At 40.5% G+C, this 22,929-nt stretch overlaps 5 protein-coding genes across 5 annotated transcripts; 4 read left to right on the top strand and 1 right to left on the bottom strand.

Moving 5' to 3' along the window:
* Positions 1 to 3,444: 3,444 nt before the first annotated feature.
* On the top strand, positions 3,445 to 9,393 carry LOC108630521 (uncharacterized). The gene is made up of 6 exons (XM_026818378.1): positions 3,445 to 3,566; positions 3,917 to 3,999; positions 4,622 to 6,114; positions 6,214 to 7,308; positions 7,374 to 8,429; positions 8,509 to 9,393. The coding sequence occupies exons 1-6, from the start codon at positions 3,445 to 3,447 to the stop codon at positions 8,950 to 8,952; spliced, it is 4,293 nt and encodes a 1,430-aa protein (XP_026674179.1). The 3' UTR covers positions 8,953 to 9,393.
* A 40-nt stretch (positions 9,394 to 9,433) lies between these two features.
* LOC108630520 (uncharacterized) lies at positions 9,434 to 13,735 on the top strand. Its single transcript, XM_026818428.1, has 2 exons — positions 9,434 to 9,543; positions 10,331 to 13,735. The coding sequence occupies exons 1-2, from the start codon at positions 9,440 to 9,442 to the stop codon at positions 13,722 to 13,724; spliced, it is 3,498 nt and encodes a 1,165-aa protein (XP_026674229.1). The 5' UTR covers positions 9,434 to 9,439; the 3' UTR covers positions 13,725 to 13,735.
* Positions 13,736 to 13,993: 258 nt separating this feature from the next.
* On the top strand, positions 13,994 to 15,558 carry Vps24 (vacuolar protein sorting 24). The gene is made up of 4 exons (XM_018034344.2): positions 13,994 to 14,122; positions 14,181 to 14,241; positions 14,440 to 14,834; positions 14,908 to 15,558. The coding sequence occupies exons 1-4, from the start codon at positions 14,078 to 14,080 to the stop codon at positions 15,070 to 15,072; spliced, it is 666 nt and encodes a 221-aa protein (XP_017889833.1). The 5' UTR covers positions 13,994 to 14,077; the 3' UTR covers positions 15,073 to 15,558.
* A 490-nt stretch (positions 15,559 to 16,048) lies between these two features.
* Positions 16,049 to 18,971, bottom strand: LOC108630824 (uncharacterized). The gene has a single exon (XM_018034342.2). It carries the CDS (start codon positions 18,547 to 18,549, stop codon positions 16,612 to 16,614), a length of 1,938 nt encoding a protein of 645 aa, XP_017889831.1. The 5' UTR covers positions 18,550 to 18,971; the 3' UTR covers positions 16,049 to 16,611.
* Positions 18,972 to 18,984: 13 nt separating this feature from the next.
* On the top strand, positions 18,985 to 22,146 carry Vps51 (vacuolar protein sorting 51). Its single transcript, XM_018034341.2, has 10 exons — positions 18,985 to 19,166; positions 19,238 to 19,372; positions 19,440 to 19,661; positions 19,724 to 20,319; positions 20,380 to 20,593; positions 20,665 to 20,889; positions 20,968 to 21,302; positions 21,361 to 21,538; positions 21,744 to 21,856; positions 21,910 to 22,146. The coding sequence occupies exons 1-10, from the start codon at positions 19,077 to 19,079 to the stop codon at positions 22,016 to 22,018; spliced, it is 2,217 nt and encodes a 738-aa protein (XP_017889830.1). The 5' UTR covers positions 18,985 to 19,076; the 3' UTR covers positions 22,019 to 22,146.
* Positions 22,147 to 22,929: the final 783 nt, after the last annotated feature.

Here is a 22,929-nt window from a genome sequence, read left to right as displayed (position 1 = left end):
CGTGAATACTCTCGAGACTTTCTCTTCTTCTCTGACATTCCTTATAATTAATTCACACAACTGTTCTATCCTCGATCTCCTTTAGCGAGTTTCCACTTTGCACAGTTTAAGAGGATTCTGTCCTGTCCTTTCCCCTGAAGCCACCCTAAGCCTACGCACGCGGCACGTGGCAAGTGATAAATAAATCTACATACTTGATTCGTGTTTCATAGACTGTATAATCTGTAATGAAAATGAGGAAAAAAAAAAAAAAAGAAAATTGAACAAAAACAATCGTCGATCCGTGTCTGGTCCCGACGATTTTACGTAGCTTCCGGACGCGGTAGGAAGAATGGATGAACAGCGATTCAAGGTGTTGGCTATGAGACAGTTATGCTGGCAAAAGTACAACCGATCCGTGGGAACGAGACACGGGTCGAACCGTAAAAGATAGGGCCTTTTCGTAGGTATCCAATTTATCGGGCAATGAAGACAAAGAACGTAACTCGCCGAAACGTTAAGATGTAACGCTCTTTTCTCCATGTACATAGTCTCGCGTACGTAAGCCAAACTGGCGTTTAGCATAAACCGGAAGTTATCGAGATGGTGTCGTTCACTGACGAAGGGAAAACCGGGAATTCTAGGACGCTTCGATCAGTCGCGATAGAAGTATCTCAGAATTCTCGGATGGATGGGATTGCACCGGCGTAACCCGTGAGAAGCGAGCAAGTACCGATTCGATTTATTCAGAGACAACGACACAATGCATTATAAAGTAATAATGATAATCTTAACATTAGAGCTCGTCGTACTATTGTTATGATCTATTACGCTGGTCGTGGCTGATACGCTCGGCGACGATCGTTGAAACGCGTTCGCACGTCCGCGTTTCACGTGACAGAGAGAATAAATAATAATAAATGCGTTCAAACAAACAAAATACGAACACGTTGTAAACGTTAGACGATAAGCGAGAGAACACCGTGAAACACACACGGGGTAATTAAAATTTCCGAAAACTGTAACCAAGAGAAGTCATGATGTTAAAGTAAGTAGTCGTTAGCTTTGTATACAAGAGAATGCCCAAGAGAAACTGAACGGAACGTGAAAAGGGAAAGAGAAAGGGAGAACTCCGATGTTGTATAATAAAAGTATAATTGGCGAGCTCTGAGACAACACGCAACACGAAAACAGTTATTTTCAGCAGCTGCCAATCGACGAGGTCACTCGTCTGCCACCATCTTCGAGCGGACTCGCGTGATTTTTTAGATTAGGCGAACACGGTGCAATCGTATCGCTCGATACCAGAAAACTCGATTAGGCGAGCAAACAATTTTCTCTTGAATAACAAAAACAGATTGTCCTCGGAGTGATCCGACGCTTGAATAATTTCGCCAGGCTGCGACTGCACCCTGGGAGTCGAACGAATTTCGTTGGCAAATTGAATAAGTTAATAATCGCAGGGTTTCCGGGTATTCGAGCGGTCATATGTTCGTATATTCATTATTATTTTTCACCGTGTTACCACGTCGCAACGTACGTAGATCACACCTGTACCGTGCCCGGTGTCTTCGTGAATTCGTTGAACCGAGAAGCAATACTATAGTTGCCTATTAATTACTACTGTTGTATGTACGTGTCTTATACACGCATCGGACACTCATACGTACTTAAGAATCAGGGTGTATCGCACGCGTACACGGGGGAAAAACTATATGGAACACTGTTGAACTTCGAGTCTCGAAGCTATGTTAATTGCGACGCGCAACTGAGTACGTGCACATCGATCTCCTCTGTAATTTTAATTGTATAATCCGACGTTCGAAGATGCGATGCGTTTTTAGCTGCATGCAACGACCAATAATTATTGTAATCGTTAATCGTGTTAGGGTTGCACGAGAACACATAGTGAAACGCGATGTAAAACGAGGTGCTATGTAAACGTTGAAGAAGGAACAAAAAATAATGGCAAGTGCAGTCACGTGAAGAAAGTAAGAAAAACAAATTAGAAAACGTAAAAACTACTATAACACCAAAGGAAGATATTCAAAAGCGGCTGTAATCACTGGGGAATGAGTTGATCGTTGAGCGTGAAACGACGTGGAAAATAAGTAACGCCGTATAGGTCGACGATGATAATATTATAAATATATATATTGTTGTTAGATTATGTATAATATATATATATATATATATAAACATTGATATGGATGAATAAAGTAATCTAGACGTTAAGCGACCCACTTGTTCACACCCACACGAACACGGAAACATGCGTACGTATGCACGCCAAGATTAACCCTTTATTTAGCGAGCCGAAAGTGAACGTGTTGTCAAATAATTTTGTACATACGATCTAAAACGCGGTACCGTCTGTATACCTTTGAAACGTGAACTCTTTTAGTTGACCATCGAGATTGGCTTTAAATCAAATTCGACGTCGAAGGCGTCGCAAAATTCGTTTCTAACGACCTGAACGTTCGCCCGTGAAAAATAAAGAGTTAACAGAGCTGCGGATACGAGTTACCATTCACTAAACACGACACGATACGACACGACAAGACACACGATTTCGTAGCTGTACTCGTGAGTAGAAGGGGCAGTGACCCCCGCCCGCGAAAACCTACCCCCCAGGCAAGACCTCGACTCTTGGTTGCAACCACGCATAGAATCCTACTTTCTCTGTTCCCGTTCGTTGCCTCCCTTGAACCTTGAAAAATTCGTGACGGAAATCGACATGGGACACGGGACACCCGTTTTCCCTGTCTTTCCTCGGTGAATGGGTTCCAAGCGTCGAGCGGAACACGACGGAAATCAGAGAGCTTGAACGATGCAAATCTAAGCGGGGATTAAATCAAAAGTGAAGGATAATCGAGCTTTCCTCTTCCTATGTTGTACGAGAGATTCACGGCGTTTCTTTTAGCTTTCACGGCGGGAGAGATGGAACATTGCGAGAGAATTAAAAACCGTGTGACAAAGCGTATAAAGATGATTTTTAGGGGCGCGCCTCGTCGTTATAGCTATTAATACGATAGTAATATTACGAGTAATAAACAAAAAAAATGAATTAACCAAATTATGCGTTTATGTTATTTAGTTCTAAAAAAGGAATGAACAAAAAAAAAAAATGTAATAAAAGTCAATCGTATTACCAGACGAATCTCTTTATTTATCGATCCTTCTCTGTGCCAATCGTTGTCCTACTGCTTTACTTATCCGCCAATCGAGCTCTATGCATTCCGCTGTGCGTGCAATTCACGCTAACTCCAAAATCGTTTACGCGACCCGTTTCCAATTTCGAAACCACGTAAATGCCTCGCGCTACTCGTCAATCGGGCATTGTACATTATTTTTCGTACACTCGCGTCGTCTCAGTACGAATAAAAACCTTCCAGCGGCACGTTCGAGGCTACTTTGGTTCCTTCGTGAAATGTAAATCCGACCGGAGACCGAGTGAAACGCGAAATGAACCGTCCGAGCGTCTTACTTTTGCTCGTCTCGTGCAGTCTCTGCTTAGCCGAGGAGTCACCGTTGAACTCGAGCAAATCGACTGCAGTCACCGCCGACCCGGTGACCGGAAGCGTAAGGTACGTACGTTGAATTTGCAACGACCAATCTCGTTCCGTGATGAACCGGTCTTACCCTCTCCGTGAGGAAAATTTCGACATCGAATACAAATTCGGAGAGGATCGATATCGCACGTGCAACGACCGGCGTATCGCCGTAGACGGTAGACCAATTCAGGATCAATTAAAAAGCAATCAATAGCGTGGACGGAGAGAAAAATATTTGAATGACTTCGCCTATTAACTTCGAATCGCAGTCCAATCTAGCCCCGACGAAATGAAACGTGTACGCGTTTTAATTTCAACCTCATCGCTACCGTCCGTTCTCGATTACTCGGCTTCTGTAAAAATTCCGTGGTTCATAATTACAGCGCGGACTCCGTGAGAACGGCCACGGCACACGCGAGACCCGAACCCGAAGATGTACCGGACAAAAAGGAAATGGAATTATCCGGTAAGTCTGATCATTCGACTGGATGTACGTAGAACAAAATCCATTCTCGCGAGCTGGCTGTACCTTTAACCACGAACTAGCCGATTCCGACCCATTATCACGGTTAATTTGAGCGGTAATGCAACGAACGGCGACCTACAAAGGATCCGCATGCATCCGTTCACTCCAAAGTTGCATTAACGCTGGCAACGCGTTGCGGCACACACCTTCCTCGGCCAATTTCGCGGCCGATATACCAGCCAGTTGCAGAAACTGCCTGAATTAACCCTAAACAATGGTTCGCGCTCGAGCGCGTGTACGTACATGCACGCGAGGAGAAACGAGCGGGTTTACGTGAGCATATCGAAATTCTATCTCGAGTCTGTTTCGTTCTCTGCTTTCCCCCGTTACATCCGCTAATTACGCGAAAACCTTACACGAGCAAGGTGTACCATCCTAACGAGCTTAGTAATCTCGTATTTGACGCGTTTTACCTACAGGAACACGACACTCTTACCTTACCAAATCTTCCTCAGCTTTTCCACTCCAGTCCATACGTAACACAAACGAATAGTTTCGAAACGTACACGATAGGGTTTCAAACATTGGATTAATTAATAACGATTCGTGATCTTACAATTAGAGCCTGACCGGATTCTATCGAGCCAATGGCTGGAGAGAGTCTCAGGAAACCTCAGAAGGGAAAATTCGAAAGTTCACGTTACCAGATATGCGCAGGACCGGACGAGATATAGACAGAAAAAAGGAAGTATAAGTATAAGAAAGGAACTGAAGAGGCTGAAGAAATTTCTGGAGAGGAAGTTGAACGAGTACGCCGATTCCGAGAGGGAAAACAATCAGATCTCGAGGCAATCTGAAGATGAAATCCGAACTAGATTACAGGGATTCGTAGCCAGTCTTTTGAAGTTGAGAAGTGCGACAAGTTCCAGCGAGATGGACACTGTCGTTTCAAAGATACAGTCCGCTTTGGGAAAAAATGAAACTGATGACACGGGAAAATTGTCGGGTCTAAAGGAGTCCTTGGAAGCTTTGCACGACACGTTGAATGGCATGAAGTTGATCGATTTCGAAGAGAAGATGGGTCAAGATTCGAAGAGGAGCAAGAGAGATCTGCTCGCGGAGATCGAACAGTCTTTGAACTCGAAGGGGAACGGTTTTGTGGGAAAACAGTTTTGGTACGACAACGTCAAAGGGCGCAGAGATGGGGAGATTAAAAGGAGGGAGGACGTTGGGAAAGTGGTCCGGCCGAGTCTCGCGAAGTTGGACAGCGACAGCGGGGAGAATACTTTTTACGGATTCTTTAAAACGGAACCGGTGGAAGGTTTCCCGGAGGGCGACGTGTTCTTCGCCACGGGCTCTGCCCTAAATGGAGACGAAAACAGTCGGAAGAAAATTTCAGAGATCGACTACGATGCTGGAACGTGGTTGCAAGACGATTATCCTTTTTACGAACCTCTGCAATTATTTGGAAAATCGTTGAACGATCGGATGGGAAACCCGAGGAGCTCTGAACTATGGGAGGTTCAAAACTATGACTCAAAACTGCCTCGAAAAAGCAACGATTTTGGTAATGGGAAAGAATTTCAAGTTGTAATGGAATCGAATGAGAAATTTCAAAACGACGATAGCACTCTGAATAATTATCATGATTCTCGTGTTCCAAAAAATCACAGGTCCACTTATAGCACGTTGAATCCTGAGGAAGCTAAACTTGCTTTGGTCAGACAATTACCTGGTTATTTAAGTTCAATTTTCAGGGGATCCAATTTTGAGACTGATTATAGTGGAAGCCATAAGTTTAAAAGAGAAGCCACGAACTTGCACGCGGTGCTCGATCAAGAGATGATCAACGAGGACGACGCGAATTCGAAGGACTGTGACTGTAGAGTGATTCGAAACTCTAATTGTAAACCGAAGAGAGAAGCTATCGAATCCATGGAATCAACGATAGACATGGAAACTATTCCTAGCAAAAATAAGGGGGTTTTAAATCTGAGTAAAGATATGGGGCATGCGGAGATTCACGAAGATCCAGACGTGGAAGTCTTCGCGGATCTCAGAGATTCTTCAATGGAAAAATTCAAAATTCAACCTAAATTTTCTGATCACGAAATGGTACAAAATCCAGAAATATCTTTATTCGATCCGAACTCTGAAAAAATCTTAACAGACGTGGAAACGATCCAAGTACCCGTCCAAATTTCCCATTTACAGAGCCAGTCAGGTCCTTTTAGAGATTATCCTGAAATGTTCTCCACGATTGTACCCTCGACATTAACTTCAACAGAACTTGAAGATCTGAACCAGCCAAAATCTTTGGTTCGACGAGGCGAAAGCCAGTTTTTTCGTGAATCCAGGAAGGATGGAGAGGAAAATACGTCGGTTGATACTGCGGAACGCGCTTCGAGTGGTCAGAAAAATATTAAACCCTTCGTTAATGAGAAAACACTTGAGAAGAAGTCGAAGACTACGAAGACTGTTTCGAGCACGACGTTTAAAACTTTATCGGAGGAAGCTATCAGGAAAGAATCAGAAAAAAATTATGACCACAGTTACGCTACCGAAGGGAATCCGAAACGTCAAACCAAAATTCAATTAGCTCTTCAGGAACCTCAGGAAGTTACTGAAGCTCAGTTATCCAACGTAGGACAGAACAAGAGGCGAACAAAAGCGAGGCCTCGTGAGTCTCAGGCAGCGAAGAGGATCAGAGCACTGAAAGCTTTGAGAGATCTGTTTCGCGAATTTCGACAAAATCGCCCGAGGCCCACTCAGCTAGGAGCAAAGTCAGTTGGAAAAATTAGCTCAAATCCAAGTGAACAGACTCGAAAAATAAAGGAAAAGAGGAGACCAATCAAGCAACGCGATGATCAAGAACGATTGAACGACGAGGAAGATCAAGAGAATAGAAATCTAAAAAGGAGAGAAGTTTGGGAGATGATCAAGAACAACGATGAGTTCGATCGTGAGAAATTACTTCTGTTATACGAACCACAAAATAACGAGTCAATCGAAAAAGTGCAAGAAGTACCAACGACAGAAGTTCTTCGGACGAAAAATGTTAGGCAAAGAACTTTCAATCCCAGCCAACGCAAGAATTTTGATGGGACCATCATGGAACATCCTAATCCTGATGAACTGAGAAACAAGATTGTGGAATTGGCAAATTTGTATCAGAGTCAGGTAACTGAGAAAGAGAAACTCGATGCAACCAAGAATAAGTCGTACTATGCTCTGGTGGAAGATATAAAGAAACCGCGGATATTCCATTACCAACAGAAGCCAGAGAACGTGGAGAAGAGGAGCCTGCAGGTAATTTCTCCCTTTCTTTTCATTAATATCATTTTACTCAGTTTCTTATTTAATTAATTCAACAGGCACGTCGCACGCTTTTCCATGATATCGGGTACGAACGACTCAGACGGTGGCCTCGCGTCAGAGCAGTTGAATACTCCAGTGAAGAAGAATCGAACGAAGACAAGGAATTATTAGCAGAGTCGATGTATCCGAGAACCGATTCGAGAAATTATGAAATTATTTGGGAACCTTACTCGTACAGACCTTACAGGATCGTTCGACAGCGGAAGCGAGAAGACGAGGTCGGGGACTCTCGAGATTTGTCGCGGTATACCGGAGAGCTTTTGAAAATTCTGATCGATAACCTCGACTCGCAAACCGCCGAAGAACTTTACAGAAGATTGACAGGATATAACGTAGTTGAGGATAAAAAGCAAAACTCGATGCGTTCGATTTCGAAGAACACGGAGGAACAGTTTGACGAAGCTAAAGAAGTCGGGGGATTTTCAGAAAACTTTAGAAACAATTCTACCGACATGCTTGATACTGGGAACTATGGAAATGATTCTGCGAAGGAAGAAACGCAAACTCAAGACGATGTTCGCGAAGATTCGCAAGAAGTAGCGCGGATTCGGAAACGAGGGAACACGGGTTCTGGAGAGGAATATTTTAAATTGCCAGAGGATACTCATAATCGTTTGTATTTAAAGGAAAATTCAGAGGAGACCTCGGATAAAAGCTCTTCCATTAATATTTCAAACAAAGAGATTCCTGTTGAAAAAACACGCGATGAAACTGGCTTATTTATGAAATCCGAGGATATTCATGAATACGCGGAATCGAATCCAATCGTCGGTACAAGAAATCCTTATGGGGAACTATCGGAGGACTACGTAGAATCAGATTCCACGGGAAGAGGATCAGAAACGAGCGGGGACGTATCGAACGTACAAGTGCTTTATAACTCGAGGGCAGAAGGAAGCGAAAGAAGTAACGAGACCGCGAATTCGAAAGAAGCGCCGTTTCCTAACAAGCCCGAAGTATTAATGGTATTACCGTGGGCGAGGAGATACAGCAGACTGCGAAGAGGAGCGGAAGATCAAGAAAAGATCAGCGAGAATGGGAACGCGGAGAAGGTGAGATTCGAAAGATAGACAGCTATGAGAGGATCTCGCTTGATCCTTTTCATAAAAATTTATGTCTTCTTCTTTGCAGGTGCAACCGAGGGAGCTGCAACAGTTGGACGAATTCTCGAGCACGAGCACGCCGGTTACCGATCCGATCGACGACGTTGAGAAATCGCTGATTCAGAAAATACCTCTTGAAAAATTTAAGGCGAAAGACGATATCAACAAAAAGAAGAACGTCCGGAAGAACAAGAAGGACGAGGACGGGCTACCGTCTCTCATAGAGAGGAGCATACCGAAGTTGGAAAGCGTTTTGGTCGACGGCTTGAAGAAAGCTGAGAATCTAACGGGCTCGATGAAGCACTTGATCGAGAATCTCGATGAAAACTATAACAAGACTATAAAGAGAGAGCAACCGAAGAGTACCGCCAAGTCGATAGACGCCGTGCCGAATACTTTTAAAAGAGCGATAAAGAGCGTGAAAAAGTTTTTCATGTTACTTAGCGGCGTCACGCATCTTCTTCGAGGATGACGTTATTCTTTTTTTATACGCTATCATTTTTTACCACAACTTTTTGTATTTTTCGACTAAATAAATACTATTGAAGGATACGTACGTTTCATATTCAATGAATATGGAGATCAGTCTCCCAATTCCATATACAAACGAATTGATTTACAACTCTTCCATAAACCATTAGACCTATCGGAGAATTTGGCAACGGTTGTTTATACAAGCGACAACGTGAAATAATAAAAAGTATAAGCAACGCAACGTTCGATCTTGTTATTTATTGATGTCCCACATACTGTAAGATGCAATAACAACGTTGCAACATACGATTACCTGGCAGAAACATTTGCAATGTGAAAACATCAAAACATGTTTGAAACTTTGGAAAATATATGCGGCGAAGGGCCAGATCGCACAGTTGCCCACTGATTTCCGTACGGCTCGCTTCGAATACGAAAACGTTAATGATACAAACCGGTGGCCGCGAGTGATTTTCACGATCATCATGGACCATTCAATTCTCAAGTTCGTCGTTTTTTTAACGCTTGTTACGTCGTCGTTCTCGAAAAGCATCAGAATCGAAAATAACGAAGGAAGTTCTATCGAAAGGTAAATCCGATTTTCATATCTAAGAACCTTATCAGCAGATTGCAGATTTTATGCATTTATTCAAAAATATAAATGCCGGTGAATCATAAAATATCAAGCGAGTGTACGTTGCAGGCTTTAGATGCCATAAAACATTTTTATATGATATGCTTTTTTTTTCAACTTGATCGCCACGAATGTTTTATAGTGTACAAGAATCGGCATACAGACAACTAATATTTCAAGTCTCGTGCTAAAAATGTCTCGATACCAGTAACGAATTACATGTATCATATCTGCGAAAGATTGAACAAATTTTCTGTAGAATAGTTTTCACATAGTGCACGACCGGTCGCACTCCCTCATAAATTCTCCTTATCCCCGTACCATTTATCTAGCTTTCCACCGAGTACATCCGAGCATTCTTTCGATTTTTCAAACCGACTCCTTGGACGAATTCCGGATTACATAGGCTGGATGGCAGACGCGAAAGTATGTTAGTCGACCAAGTGCGACGCTGGTGCAACTGTTAGCGTCAGCTTAAATTATATTTCGACCCGTTTGCCCAGATAGGATTCCGAATTTCCAAGGAATCGGTTCCCGTTATTTATACGAATCGTAGAATAAATCAGGAAATGCGGCGACATCCCCTAGAGAATTTCAAATTATTTACTCACCTAATAGTCACTCGTCGTCTAGTCTAGTGGAACCGTTCAATGCCTCGAAAATCGCATCTGAAAGACAAAATTTAAATTGTATAATTAAAAACTGTTTAACTCAATTGAAAAATAATAAATATTTTTTTCAGCATTAGCACAGCTTCGTCAGGCATCGCGACGTCTCAAGACGAACCTGAATCGGGAGTTAAACGAAGCTTAATGATTCTAGTGCCGTCGACCGAGGAAGACGGAGACCTATGTAAAAGTCAAAAGACAAAACGATGCAAGACATCGTCGCGTAGAGAGAAAGTAGGATCCGTGTTAAAATCCTACAAAAATAATGAAAGCCCTCCGGAATATTTCCTTGGCCAGAAACCAAATCCGCAATTAAAGCAACCTGCTCCGAAACCATTGTCGTTAGCAGAAATCAGGGAGAAGGCGAAGAACGCTACGTTCCGCGATGAAGACATCATAAATTCTCTTCGAGATCAGTTGATGCCTAAAGATCCAAAAGTTGGCTCTGCTCGTCAGAGCTCGGGATCAGGAAGAACGAGTAAAATCGAGAACGATGATTTCATTTGTTACTGCACGGAGAAAAATAATAAAAAAAACGCTGATCGGGATTACGTCCCAAGCCCACAACCGTCGAGAAATAAATTTGATAAGAAACCCGAAGACGTAGGTAGCAGACATCATATTCCGCATCACCCACACTTACCGCACTTACCACACAAGTCACCTACGAATCCAAACGTTCCTAGTTATCCACATCATAAACTGTATCCCGTTTCGCACAGACATGGAACATTGCCTCATCAGATTCCGCATTTTAATCGGGCGAATCCTCGATTCGGTGCGAAACCGAACGGAAAGGAAATTCTCAATAAAAATAATATTCCGATACATCCGATTGGCAATAGACCCGATTCAGTGAGTGGGCAACAAACACCGATTGATCAATCAAATTTAAACAGAAATCAGCAGACTGGACAAGGTCTCCGGCCTTTAAATACAGACCTTGCACAATCTCAGGAAACAAGTTCTTCAAACGTAGAAGAAAATATTCCAACCAGTAACGATGAGAATACCAACTACTCAGGTGCCAATGAAGATCCTTCGATACCGGAAGTGCCTAACGTCCAAGCTATTAATCCAAACATGGAACAGCCGTCGACAGGATTGGGAAACGAATACGAAGCGCCTGGCAGTGGAACTTTGGATTATTCAGACATTAAAGAAGTTACATCCGCATACTTCACGTCGACAGCCGAGAATTTTCACATAAGCAGCCCTGGTCGTATGAACATAAATTCTGAAGAGGACGGTGATGTCAATTTACCATTGAATAATCCATCTGAAACTGCTTTGAGACCCGAAGGTGGAACCATGTTGGAAGAAAGCAACCCACAGTGGAACGAAGGACAACCGAACGTGCAATCTAAAACTGGAAACAATTACGGGATCACAGAATTTACTCCTATTGAGCAGCCAACCGCATTGATCCCTGAAGAGCCAGAAGAACTTGATACATCGCGAATGAATAATAACGAGGAATCGAATTCCGAAGATTATATGACAGAACCACCGGAAACGGATAATACTGGTCCATTAGGGAACGATTACGCTAATTCAGGATCTGATAAACTCGATGAAAAAATTGCTCCCTCGCCGCACGAAACAATACAACCCTTGGAAAACGATTATACAACAATTGGCAATGAATACTTTATGAATACAGATAAGGATATAGTCGGGGCCGAGCAAGTGACGATTCCGTATGAAAACGAAGGCAATGCTCCAGAATTATCTGGGATCGACAATGCGGAAAGGGTGACGGATACGAGCTTGCCTTTTTGTGACAACACTTTGCTACAGAAGTCAATAAAGTCGGTAATTAATAACTTCGCCGACGATTTGGTGCCGGGAGAAACAGTGGGTTCCTCGAAGGGTGATGATTTACTACCGGAAATTGTAGAAGTTCCCAACTTGAAGAGTATTTTATCCTTGCCAACCATAGAGCGCACGGTTTTGGACAAAGTGAAAATCTTCTTATCGAGAACGACCGGATTGCCTAAGAAGAATTTCGACACGAATTGGGCCACCGACGTTATTAAGAATAATCTGCGTAACATAATGTCCGCTGCGCCTCACTCCGAGTCAGAACATCCGGCGACCATCGACGAGCATCAATTCAGAGACGGTAAATGGGTAACGAATGCGGTCACTTTAGAGCCCCTCGACGAGGACCGTGTTCCTACGGATTTGGAAAGATTGCAGGCTCAGGTTAAGAGCCTTCTACGGCATCCAGCTGTCGGCTTGCAAGCAGCGAGGAACCCCGCAGTTCGGAACATGATCCTTGAAAGCATTCGACATACCTTCAAACCACCGAGTAATAATGCTTTCGATGATTCGATTATCCGCAGCACTTTGAACGATGAGTTAGAAAAAATTGGAAATGAAGAAACCCCGACGTTGGAAGGAGCCGAGTCTACCACGTTCGATGTATCTCATATGGACGTGAATAAATTCTTGGACATAGCTAGAAGCGAGGCAGGCTTGGATAACAATGAACCAGTAACGACTCAACCAAATTTCAATGATCATGTTCTAGGAATTGGAAGAAATTCCGTACCTTTAGGATTGGAGACGATAACGTTGAGGGCAGAAGATTTTCCAGAAGTGCCCAAATATTATTCGATTCCAAACTTTGGCGCAGGTACGAGGGACCAACTCCAGCCTCCGGTCCAACAGGTAGGGAATCCATTCGTAGGATACAGTCCTATAATCGGTCAGTCAGGAGGGGCAGATCCATATGTAGTCGAAAGCACGCAATCAACCACGGACGACGACGATTCCTCGCAAGACTATACGTACTTGGGGAAAATTTCTATAAAAAATGATGGGCAGACGGATGACGTGCACAGCCTTGTAAATTCCGAATTGTTCTACATCGGGGACGGTGTGAAGCTGCCACTGGAAATAAGAAAATTGACGGATGGCTCGTACGCTCTATCGATCTCCAGGAAGATTTGCGAGCACCTATTGAACAAGGAGTGCCCCTGTTGCGTGCCTGTCAAGGGAAACATCGTTCGGACTATAAGGAGAAGTTCGGGAAATGCTGATGGGACCAGGAGAATTTCCAAACGGGAATCAGTTTCGTCGAGCGAGTACGACTCGGCTGACGACAGCATACAGATCGTCTCGATGCCCGTGGAAACTTTTGCCAGGAGATACAATCTCTCTCTGAACTTGGAAAAAGTGCAAACGCCGTGGAACTTGGACGAGAAGATCGACGAGAGACAAGAGAGAAATTTGAAAAATACATATGGAATCGAAGCGGCCGACGATCTGTTCTCCGTCGACGCGATTTCCGAAAACTTCAAGCCTGTGGCGAAGCACAGGAGAAGGAACAACGAACCGTACGAAGATAAAATGATCGAAAGGTATCAACGAAATACTAACGATAACGTGAATAAACGGGTGGAGATAATAAAAAATATGTTAAACTGGCTGAGAGATATGGTCCTGAGTACAACTAGATAAGATAAACTTTATAATTGTTTTTTTCTAACATAATCTACTGTATTTTAATACTTTTTTTATACGTTTCTGCGTTCATTTTCTTATGTATCATTAAGGTAAATAAAAATATATATACGGAAGCCTCAATAGATTATAACCACCTATTCCATTGTTATTTCCGATTCTTCATATCTTTTATCGACTTTTTTATCGGGCAAGGAGATCGGTGATTCATACAGCTGACGTAACGCGAGCACGAATAGTCCGTGACACGAAATAGGTAGGTAGTGACACTACCGTAGTGTGTGTCAGTCACTGTAAGTGTAGTATGGTTATGCTTGGCAGCTACGAACGTCTGTCAACATAGCGCGGAGATGGGCTTGTTTGGCAAATCCCAGGAAAAAAATCCAAAAGACATGGTTAGATTCGAAATGAGCTCTAATATCTGTTCGCTGTTTACACGGAATCGTATTTCAGGTTCAAGAATGGACTCACAAGTTAAGGAAAGAGGGTTATCAATTGGATAGACAGGTTAGAGGTAAGCTAGTAAGTAGACTGCGGATTTTATGCGTTTATAGAAAGATCCAAAGACTGGATGTAGTTTACGAAAATAAATAAAATATTAAGTCGCATTTTATTTTAATTTACACCATAAATGGTTTGCATGGAAATCCGCAGTCTACTAATAAACAATGTTTCGAAGAGCACGAAGAAACGGGAATAATAATATGTGCAGCGATTCAACGGGAAGAGGAAAAGATAAAACGTTCCCTGAAAGATGCGGCGAAGAAGGGTGACAAGGATGTCTGTAAGATTCTGGCGAAGGAAATAATACGCGCACGTAAAACTTGCAACAAGTTGTACACATCAAAGGCACACATGAACTCCGTTTCATTGCAAATGAAAAACCAATTGGCCACGATCAGGGTCGCTGGTTCTGTCTCAAAATCCACAGAAGTGATGCAGGCAATGCAATCGTTGGTGAAGGTGCCAGAAGTGGCAGCGACCATGAGAGAATTGTCTAAGGAAATGATGAAAGCTGGTATCATTGAAGAAATGTTAGACGAAACTATGGAATCCGTGGAGGATTCTGAGGATGTTGAGGATGAGGCTGACGAAGAAGTTGATAAAGTATGTTATCGAATCGGCTTCAGAAGATGTGCAGTAGAAAATTTGTATACAATCCTATTGTTTCCAATTATAGATTTTGTGGGAAGTCACTGCAGGCCAATTGGGCACAGCACCTGCAGTTGTTACCGAAACACCTGGCTCGGTTGTAGCGTCCACATCTGTGGAGGAAGAGGGCGATGAAGTAGATGATAAGGAACTTGAAGAGATGAAAATGAGACTACAAAGTCTTCGTAGTTAGGTCTAATAATTGTACATAATTCATCTGCATCGACTTTAGAATCAGCTTGCACTTATCAAGCATGAACATATATACTTATATGTGACGTGCATAAGGTACAAACACAGTGAAACAAACGCCTAGCATAATAGTTAACATTTCTCGACAATGTTCGATTAACGCTTTTATATTGAACAACAACAAAAAAAAAGATAAGTAAAGAGGAAAAATAACAAGTTTTATTTTATCTACACAGTTTTTATATCCAGCTTTTATAATCTGTATGTGATGTAGAATATCAGTATAATTTAACTATACGGGAAAGTCATAAGTACAGAGAAGCTGGCTTCTTAAGTGTATTACGTTGAAATATATATTAATTAATTTAATTACAAAGCCCTTGTATTAATATGTATTATATACAAACAATGATTTTGATTGTTATCATTTCCTGCATTTTCTGTTCACACCCTTCGTATTAATGTAATAAATGATTACTACACATCAGACGTTCGCTGCTCAATTCAGACATTTCCAATTTCAATATTTTTACATCAATATCTATTTCGTGGAAAAATCTGTTCGTGGAAAAATGTATTCTAAATTTGATAATTGTGTAGAACATCCACTTGGCATTTTATGCCAATGTCCAGAATACCAGAACGTAGTCGATCAATTCACGTTTTATGGTATTGGTACGCAACATTATAAAATACCTAAGATAAATGTAGGTGAGCAAAAGTATTAATTAGTCTAAAAAGAAAATCAACTATGTTGATTTCATTAATATCTCTTAGAGCCAATTGCATCGGCAAAAGTTCTCTGGATAAAAGAAGATTTGACTTTGCGTCGAGACGTTACAAAACCAGTGCTTGTTCATCGTACAGAAGAATTAAATATTACTGCCAGCAATGTTAACAAGATATGGATACCTGTCGTAGCAAATATGATTCCATTGAAATACATATATAAGAAACTTTAAGATTCTACGGGCTTATAGTATTTTTACAGGAAATTTTATTGCGCAACAAAACTCTTTACACGTTTTACTTCGCAGTCTCTATCTATACAATTATACATGTACATCATATATACATGCAAGTAAATACAAGGTATGTCCACACGAATTATATATTATTTAAATTTGTGTCACCCTCGTCTTAAAAATTTCAAATATAACATTAATTGTTCTGTCAATTTTCAAACCAAGTCGTCAAGCTTTATAAGCCTTCACAACAGTGCAATATCTCTTTATTTAAAATAGTACATTTCAACAATAATAGAAGCAAATTATAGTTAAAAATGTTTAAAGAATGTACTACAAACATCATTTGTACTCTACAGAACTTTTTCGTATTCATTATCAACCTATTATTATCATGCCTATCACCATCATATTATAAATATGTAGTAAAAATAATATATCTTAATTATCACTGTTCGAAGAGTATATATCTGGTCTCTTGTAATGTATAAGTAACTGTAATGTGCACTCAAGTTTAAAGTTTTTATATTTAATTGTATACCCTTAAAAATACATACTATAATTATCCAATAAATTTACAAATGATCAATTACCATGTTGACGATCGAAAGTTTTATCTGTGCTCTGGTTCGTCTGGGTAGTCTGTGCATGTGCGGAGCTAATTTCCGTAAAAAATATTTTACTTCATTTCTAATAGGAAATATTGTTCTTCTCATCATTGCTGAGATCTTTTTACGTTTCACGGGTTTCTGCGGTTTCGGTGGCAAACATTCAACTTCTTCGAAGTCCTCGTAAAGTGCTTCCTTCACATTCTCTACTTCTTCGTCTAACACTTCCAAGGCATGTGGCAATATACTTTCTTCGTTTCCTTCCAATTCGTCGGTAGTCATTTGATCTCCACTGTCGTCCAAAGAAGATGACAAAAATTCGACTAAATTCTTATCAGTCTCTTGTTTACGATGATTTAGGAGTGATATTGTTTCTAGCGTCTCGCCATTCTTCAACCACACCTGCTGTGGTTGATCGACTTCATTCGAAGTAGTAGGAGCGTGCGCAATTTTTGTTTTATTTAGTCTTGTAATCGTTTTAGCTTGTTGCTCTTGCTCAGGAAGGTCTATTTTAATTAGTAAACCCGGTGGAATGCTAGACAAACTATGCACTGGGATAGGGGCACCTAAATTTGATATGTCAGTGGCAAATGGTAGAATCACTTTCTTTATGTTCCCTTGCACATTAGTAATATTTGATGCAATAGAATTCGATGTAATGGGGTTTGCAATTGTTATAGGTTGAAGTTGATCCGCGATTTGAATCTTCCAATTGGAATTAGGAGGAAGTGGTAGTTTCTTTACCATACGATTCTCGAGATTATTAGGGTCAGGCCTTGGAATGTTAATATGGATTGGCCTCCTGGATTTCCCACGTTTCTTCGCTAGAGGCGTAGGCTTGTTATCTACCTTTGGTTTTTTACTAGATACTAAAGGTCTTGAAACACCTTGCCTCTTATTTCCCTTAGCTCCATTGGTACAGTTCGATTCTTCCAATGGTTGTTGATCATCATTCACATTTTCTTCTGAATTGACTGTGTTTACTTGTGACACATCTTTTATAGTTGGTACTGCATCACAAGGTCCTACCTTATTAAAGTCCTGCCCAGTTTCAAAATGCTTTGAACAAAGCACTAACTTTCTTATTTGATTTGGAGACATCTTCAATATATCCTCTCTGTCCAGAAAGTGACACCATCTTAGACATCTGCCGATCTCATATGCAGGAAAGGGATGGAACTTATATTTTTCAATTTTATTTCTTGGATCAGATCTTGATCTACCGCAAGCAGCACATGCCTGACTGTCTAAAACAGATAGTGATAGAGGACTTTTTGTTTCCTCAGAGGAGGTACCCTTGGGTTCAGATACATATTCCGTAACATATTGTTCAGATCCATCTAGTACATCGGGATTTCTAATAGTAGGGATAGCATTATCTACTAATCTGTTCTTGTAACCAGTCATGAACTGAGACCGGTCAAAATGTTTTGAACAAATGTAACAGAACAAAATTTCTTTCCTTGTCAATCTATAGTATGAATCTACTCCGACGAAATCGAGCCACTTCAGACATCTGAATTCTTCGCCAGGGAAATGGTGAAAGGTTGCTCCATCGTAATCTGCACCTGGTGGATCTCGACGGGATCGGCCGCATACTACACAGGTTATGTTGTATAAACTTTGCTTAGGATCATAGATTGAGGGTACTGCGATACAACTTAATTTATCTTGATATGACAGATGATCGCTTATGAAATCGCCTTGTTCAAAGTGTTTCGAACAGACCATTCGTTGGAGCAGCTGTTTCTTTGTCAATTTATACAGATCTTCGCGGCAACAAAATTCCAGCCACTTCTTACATCGATCTTCGTCGTTTACAGGAAATCCAAAGAATGTGTACTCCTCTTCCTTGTTGCTTGGATTCATACGCGAACGACCGCATACGATGCACGGATGTGGCATTTTGTAATATTACTCTCTATCCGTGCAGTTTCGTCAAATAGACAATATCATCTTCTCGCACAGTTCTCAGAAAAACTGAGTACAACTAAGTCAAAAGTTTTCTACTGTCGTAGCTGTCACAGTTACCAATTAAATTATTTTCTCATAATCTTTTTGTACATGGTGTAATTTGACGATATTCGAACAATAAAACTCCGTGATAAGATACAATAACCCCTTCATTATTTGTTTGACTCTACATGTACTCCAAATATTACACGTTCCCACGAAGCGCAATAGTAGCAAGACGATCGCAATATCCCGTAATTTACTCTCGAGCACATTCCAATTGCAAGGAAATATTTAAATTACACTCTTGTTATTGCACTTGTTGCGCTTTTCGTGCACCTTGCAAAAGGTTATGCTGCTTGTCACAGCGTCTTTACCTAGCTTTCTATAAACTAAAATATACCATCTGTAACTTGGCAAGGCACTGACTAACCTAACCGAAAGATCTACTGTCAAATCATTTCTTTCCTTACTAAAAAATGGATAAAATCGCTGAGAACTCGAACAATCCGTATGATATTAATGGACAACATTTTAATCCCGACATGTATTTTCAAAAATTATTAAAAGTAAGTAAATTCTCAAATTTACATATTTTTTCAAATTTCACAGTACAAGATTTATTATTTTCTTTACACAGGAATGTACGTTAAAACAAATTATGGACCATGAAGCAGATATTATAAAAAATACACAGATACTGCATTCAGATATGCAGACTTTAGTGTATGAAAATTATAATAAATTTATATCTGCCACAGATACTATCAGAAAGGTAAATTCACTTGGAAACTTTGAATAATACATTTAAAACAAGTTTAAAAAGCCCATTTATTATTTAGATGAAAACTGATTTCAAAGAAATGGAAGAAAGTATGGATTTATTAGCGAAAAACATGGATAGCATCACTTCATTTTCAGAACAGATTTCATCAACGTTACACGGCACCAGACAACAAATTGCCAAGCTGTCCTCTGTCCATGCTTTATTAAAGAAGTTACAGTTTCTATTTAAGCTGCCTGGCAATTTGAAAGACAAAATGAACGAAGAGAATTATGCACAGGTTTGTCGAGACCGAGTAATAGAATACCTTTCAGTATGCTAAATAGAAATATGTTCCTTTAGGCAGTACAAGATTACATACATGCGCAACGTGTATTAAATCAGTATGGCAATATGCCGTCATTTCAAGGAATACAGAAAGACTGCGAAGATATCGTAGAAGAATTAAAATCGAGGCTCAGGATGCAGTTTCATAAAAGAGATGCGTCTACTAAATCTTTAGCTGAAAACGTAGATCTTCTATTACAGTTAAAAGAACCAGCTGATTCTCTGTGTGCTGAATTCCTAACGCATGCGAATGAAAGGCTAAACGAGCAATTGAATGTTCTAAAGGATATGTATGAAAACGACATCACCGAATTTGTCGACATGGCTAGTTCGGGATTTCTTAGCGATTTGTGTCTGATAGTCGCATCCTACAACGATATGTTCATAAACCGACTGCCATCGGAAGATAACGAATTCGCTGACGATTTCGATACGAAAGCCTTAGTACGTTTAAACAGTTTCATCATGAAGAACATGAAAAAATATTTCGATATAATTGGGAAACGAGTAGAGAACGTAGCGGACACGGCTGTCTTAGTTAGAGCGCTCGATAAATTCCATAGAAAATTGCAAGCTATGAATATGCTCTGCAGAGAAGCAGACTTCGCCAGGTAACTTGGCAAAAGATCGAATGTGAAATATATATTAAAATATCTATTGTTACTTCTCAGAATAGGTACAGATATCGTAATCAATGCTGGCAGAAAACAATGTCGTAATCATTTAGAAAGTTTGAAATCTCATTTGAACGAAACGCTTGGTAAAGTTAAGCAAATATTAACAACGAAAGTTTCTCAGGAAGGAGATGGTAGCTTGGCAGAACTTCAATCGTTGCTTATAATGCCTACTATTGAAAAAGTTAAAGGTGTTCTACAGGATTTACTGGTTCGTTTTCTACTTTCGTGATCACAATTGTTCAATGGCGTTGTTTTTAAAAATGTATCTTCAATTTTCAGGTGTTTTTACAACCAGATTTATCTTTTAGCTTAAAAACGCAATTCCTCCAAAACTTTTGCGTGGACGAAGTTAGAGAAGGCCTAGTTGTTGGATTTTTACATTATCTAGTGGTCACTGCGAGCGGATTTTGTACTGGATCCGATGCTCCAAAATTCCCACCTACTCTTTTGCTCTTATTGAGTAAAATGTGTATCGAGTTCAAAGACACTAATGTTAAATATTTGGTATAATGAATAATTATCAAATCAACGCTAAGGCGCTCGATCATAGAGAAATGCCATTGTTCGTTTTTTTAATTACAGCTTAATACCATGGATGATCTGTTCAATATTGATCAATACACATCGTCTGAGAACGTAATCACTACCGAGTTGGAGATATGCGACAAGTTCCAAGAAGCAGCTCAAAACTTATTAAACCATTACGTTCGCATTCAAGGCTTAGCGGTGTCACAGATGTTAAGAAAATCGGTTGAAACGAGGGACTGGTTACACACGATCGAACCAAGGACAGTTAGAGCAGTAATGAAAAGGGTCGTAGAAGATGTTACGTTAATCGATACTCAAGTCGCTGCATTGTATGACGACTCCGACGGTCAAGTCGACAGGAGCAGCGACAGCAGTAGGAAAACTCATAGGTAAAACATTTTTTAAATTGCTTCCAAACAACGTGCAACTAAATTGACTATTTTTTAGTGTGAGTGTATCGAGGCATCACTACAGATCTAGTTGGTCTTCGTACACGCCTAGTCACATGGACTCGTCGTTAGTGACGAATATCCATAAGTTATTTTCAGAACGTATCGAAATCTTCTCGTCGGTACAATTCAATAAAGCTTCGATTCTTACGGGGATCATCAAGATAAGTTTGAAGGTATGATACTTTTAGCAGGCACGGTACCGCGATAAAAACAGGTGCTGTCGACCAGTTACAATGAATGACAAAATAGCACAGCCATTATTCACTTTGCCAAGCGAGGATACCTTGTTCTCTCGCATACTACGCAATATACTTTATACGTTCGATACTATTCGGCCAGTTTAAAAATTTATGATAAAGATTCTCTCTTTGTCTACAGACTTTCCTAGAATGTGTCAGATTACGAACGTTCAGTAAATACGGACTCCAGCAAATACAAGTGGACACTCATTATTTACAACTCTATTTGTGGAGATTCGTTTCGGACGAAAAGTGAGTAATATCGTTTAGACCAAAGATAATTGTACATGAAAGTTTGTTTTCAGTGTTGTTCATTTTCTATTGGACGAGATACTTGGGAGTGCTGTACACAGATGTTTGGAACCGGTTTTAATGGAACCGAGCGTGGTTGATATTATTTGCGAACGAGGATGAAGCATTATACATTCCTTTACGTATTATCATTTGTAAAAATTAGTATAAATATAAATAAAGTCTCCGATATCTTGTATATTCTTGTACATTTTACGGTGAAATAAATTTTATGATAAATCTCGAAATAATGATATTACTCTCTGAGTAATTATTCGTTTCGCATGAGCGCCCACGCAGATCAAACACTACAGAGTACGATTGTGTCAAAGTGCTACAATTCAAGTAACACGATGCACGAGATACGTTCGTATCTTTTCTCCTCCATCGGCTCGACGTGTGATACTATCTAGCTTCTCTTTTCCTGTATCCCGCCCCACCAACCCGGGATAAAATAAACTCATCAAAGTCTTAGTATGTACTCTATAAGAAGCAGGGTCAAATGATTCTAATAAGTCTTAATTCTCTGTTACATTCTGCACTCTTGAACTTTATTATTACGTAAATTCTATTGATCCTTTATTATCCTCTTTCGACTTAATTCGAATTAACGGCAACGTACTAAGAATTTTTCGGTTTCCATCGATCGATCTACGCGTACGTGACACATAAATGTGCAAAGAATAAATGGGACAAGAGTTTATGGTATATGGGGTTCTGCCGTACCCCCTTGGCAGTGGCTCGAGTTAATTCGAACTTCCTCTCGTTGGATGAGATTCATTCTCCGAGTATCCGGCGTAGGCCTACGCACAGCATTCTACCCAATTTAATAAACTCTTCTAAATTGGTCGGCCGGGCCCATTCCCTCGTTCAATCATGAATTTCCCTGGAAATCCAGGGAAAATTTACTGAATTTCACTCAGGCTTATCGCCGAATCTAATTTCCCCGTGAACGTCTGGCAAGATATTTCAGATTTAAACATTATTACCATTGCAGTTGATGTTTATAATGTAACAAGGAATTAAGACGTATA

Source organism: Ceratina calcarata, unplaced genomic scaffold (genome assembly GCF_001652005.2).
Source record: "Ceratina calcarata isolate Rehan_Ccalc_2016 unplaced genomic scaffold, ASM165200v1 scaffold78.2, whole genome shotgun sequence".
NCBI lineage: Eukaryota > Metazoa > Arthropoda > Insecta > Hymenoptera > Apidae > Ceratina > Ceratina calcarata.
The sequence above is the reverse complement of the archived record's forward strand: the minus strand, read 5'-3'. Positions and strand labels throughout refer to the sequence as shown.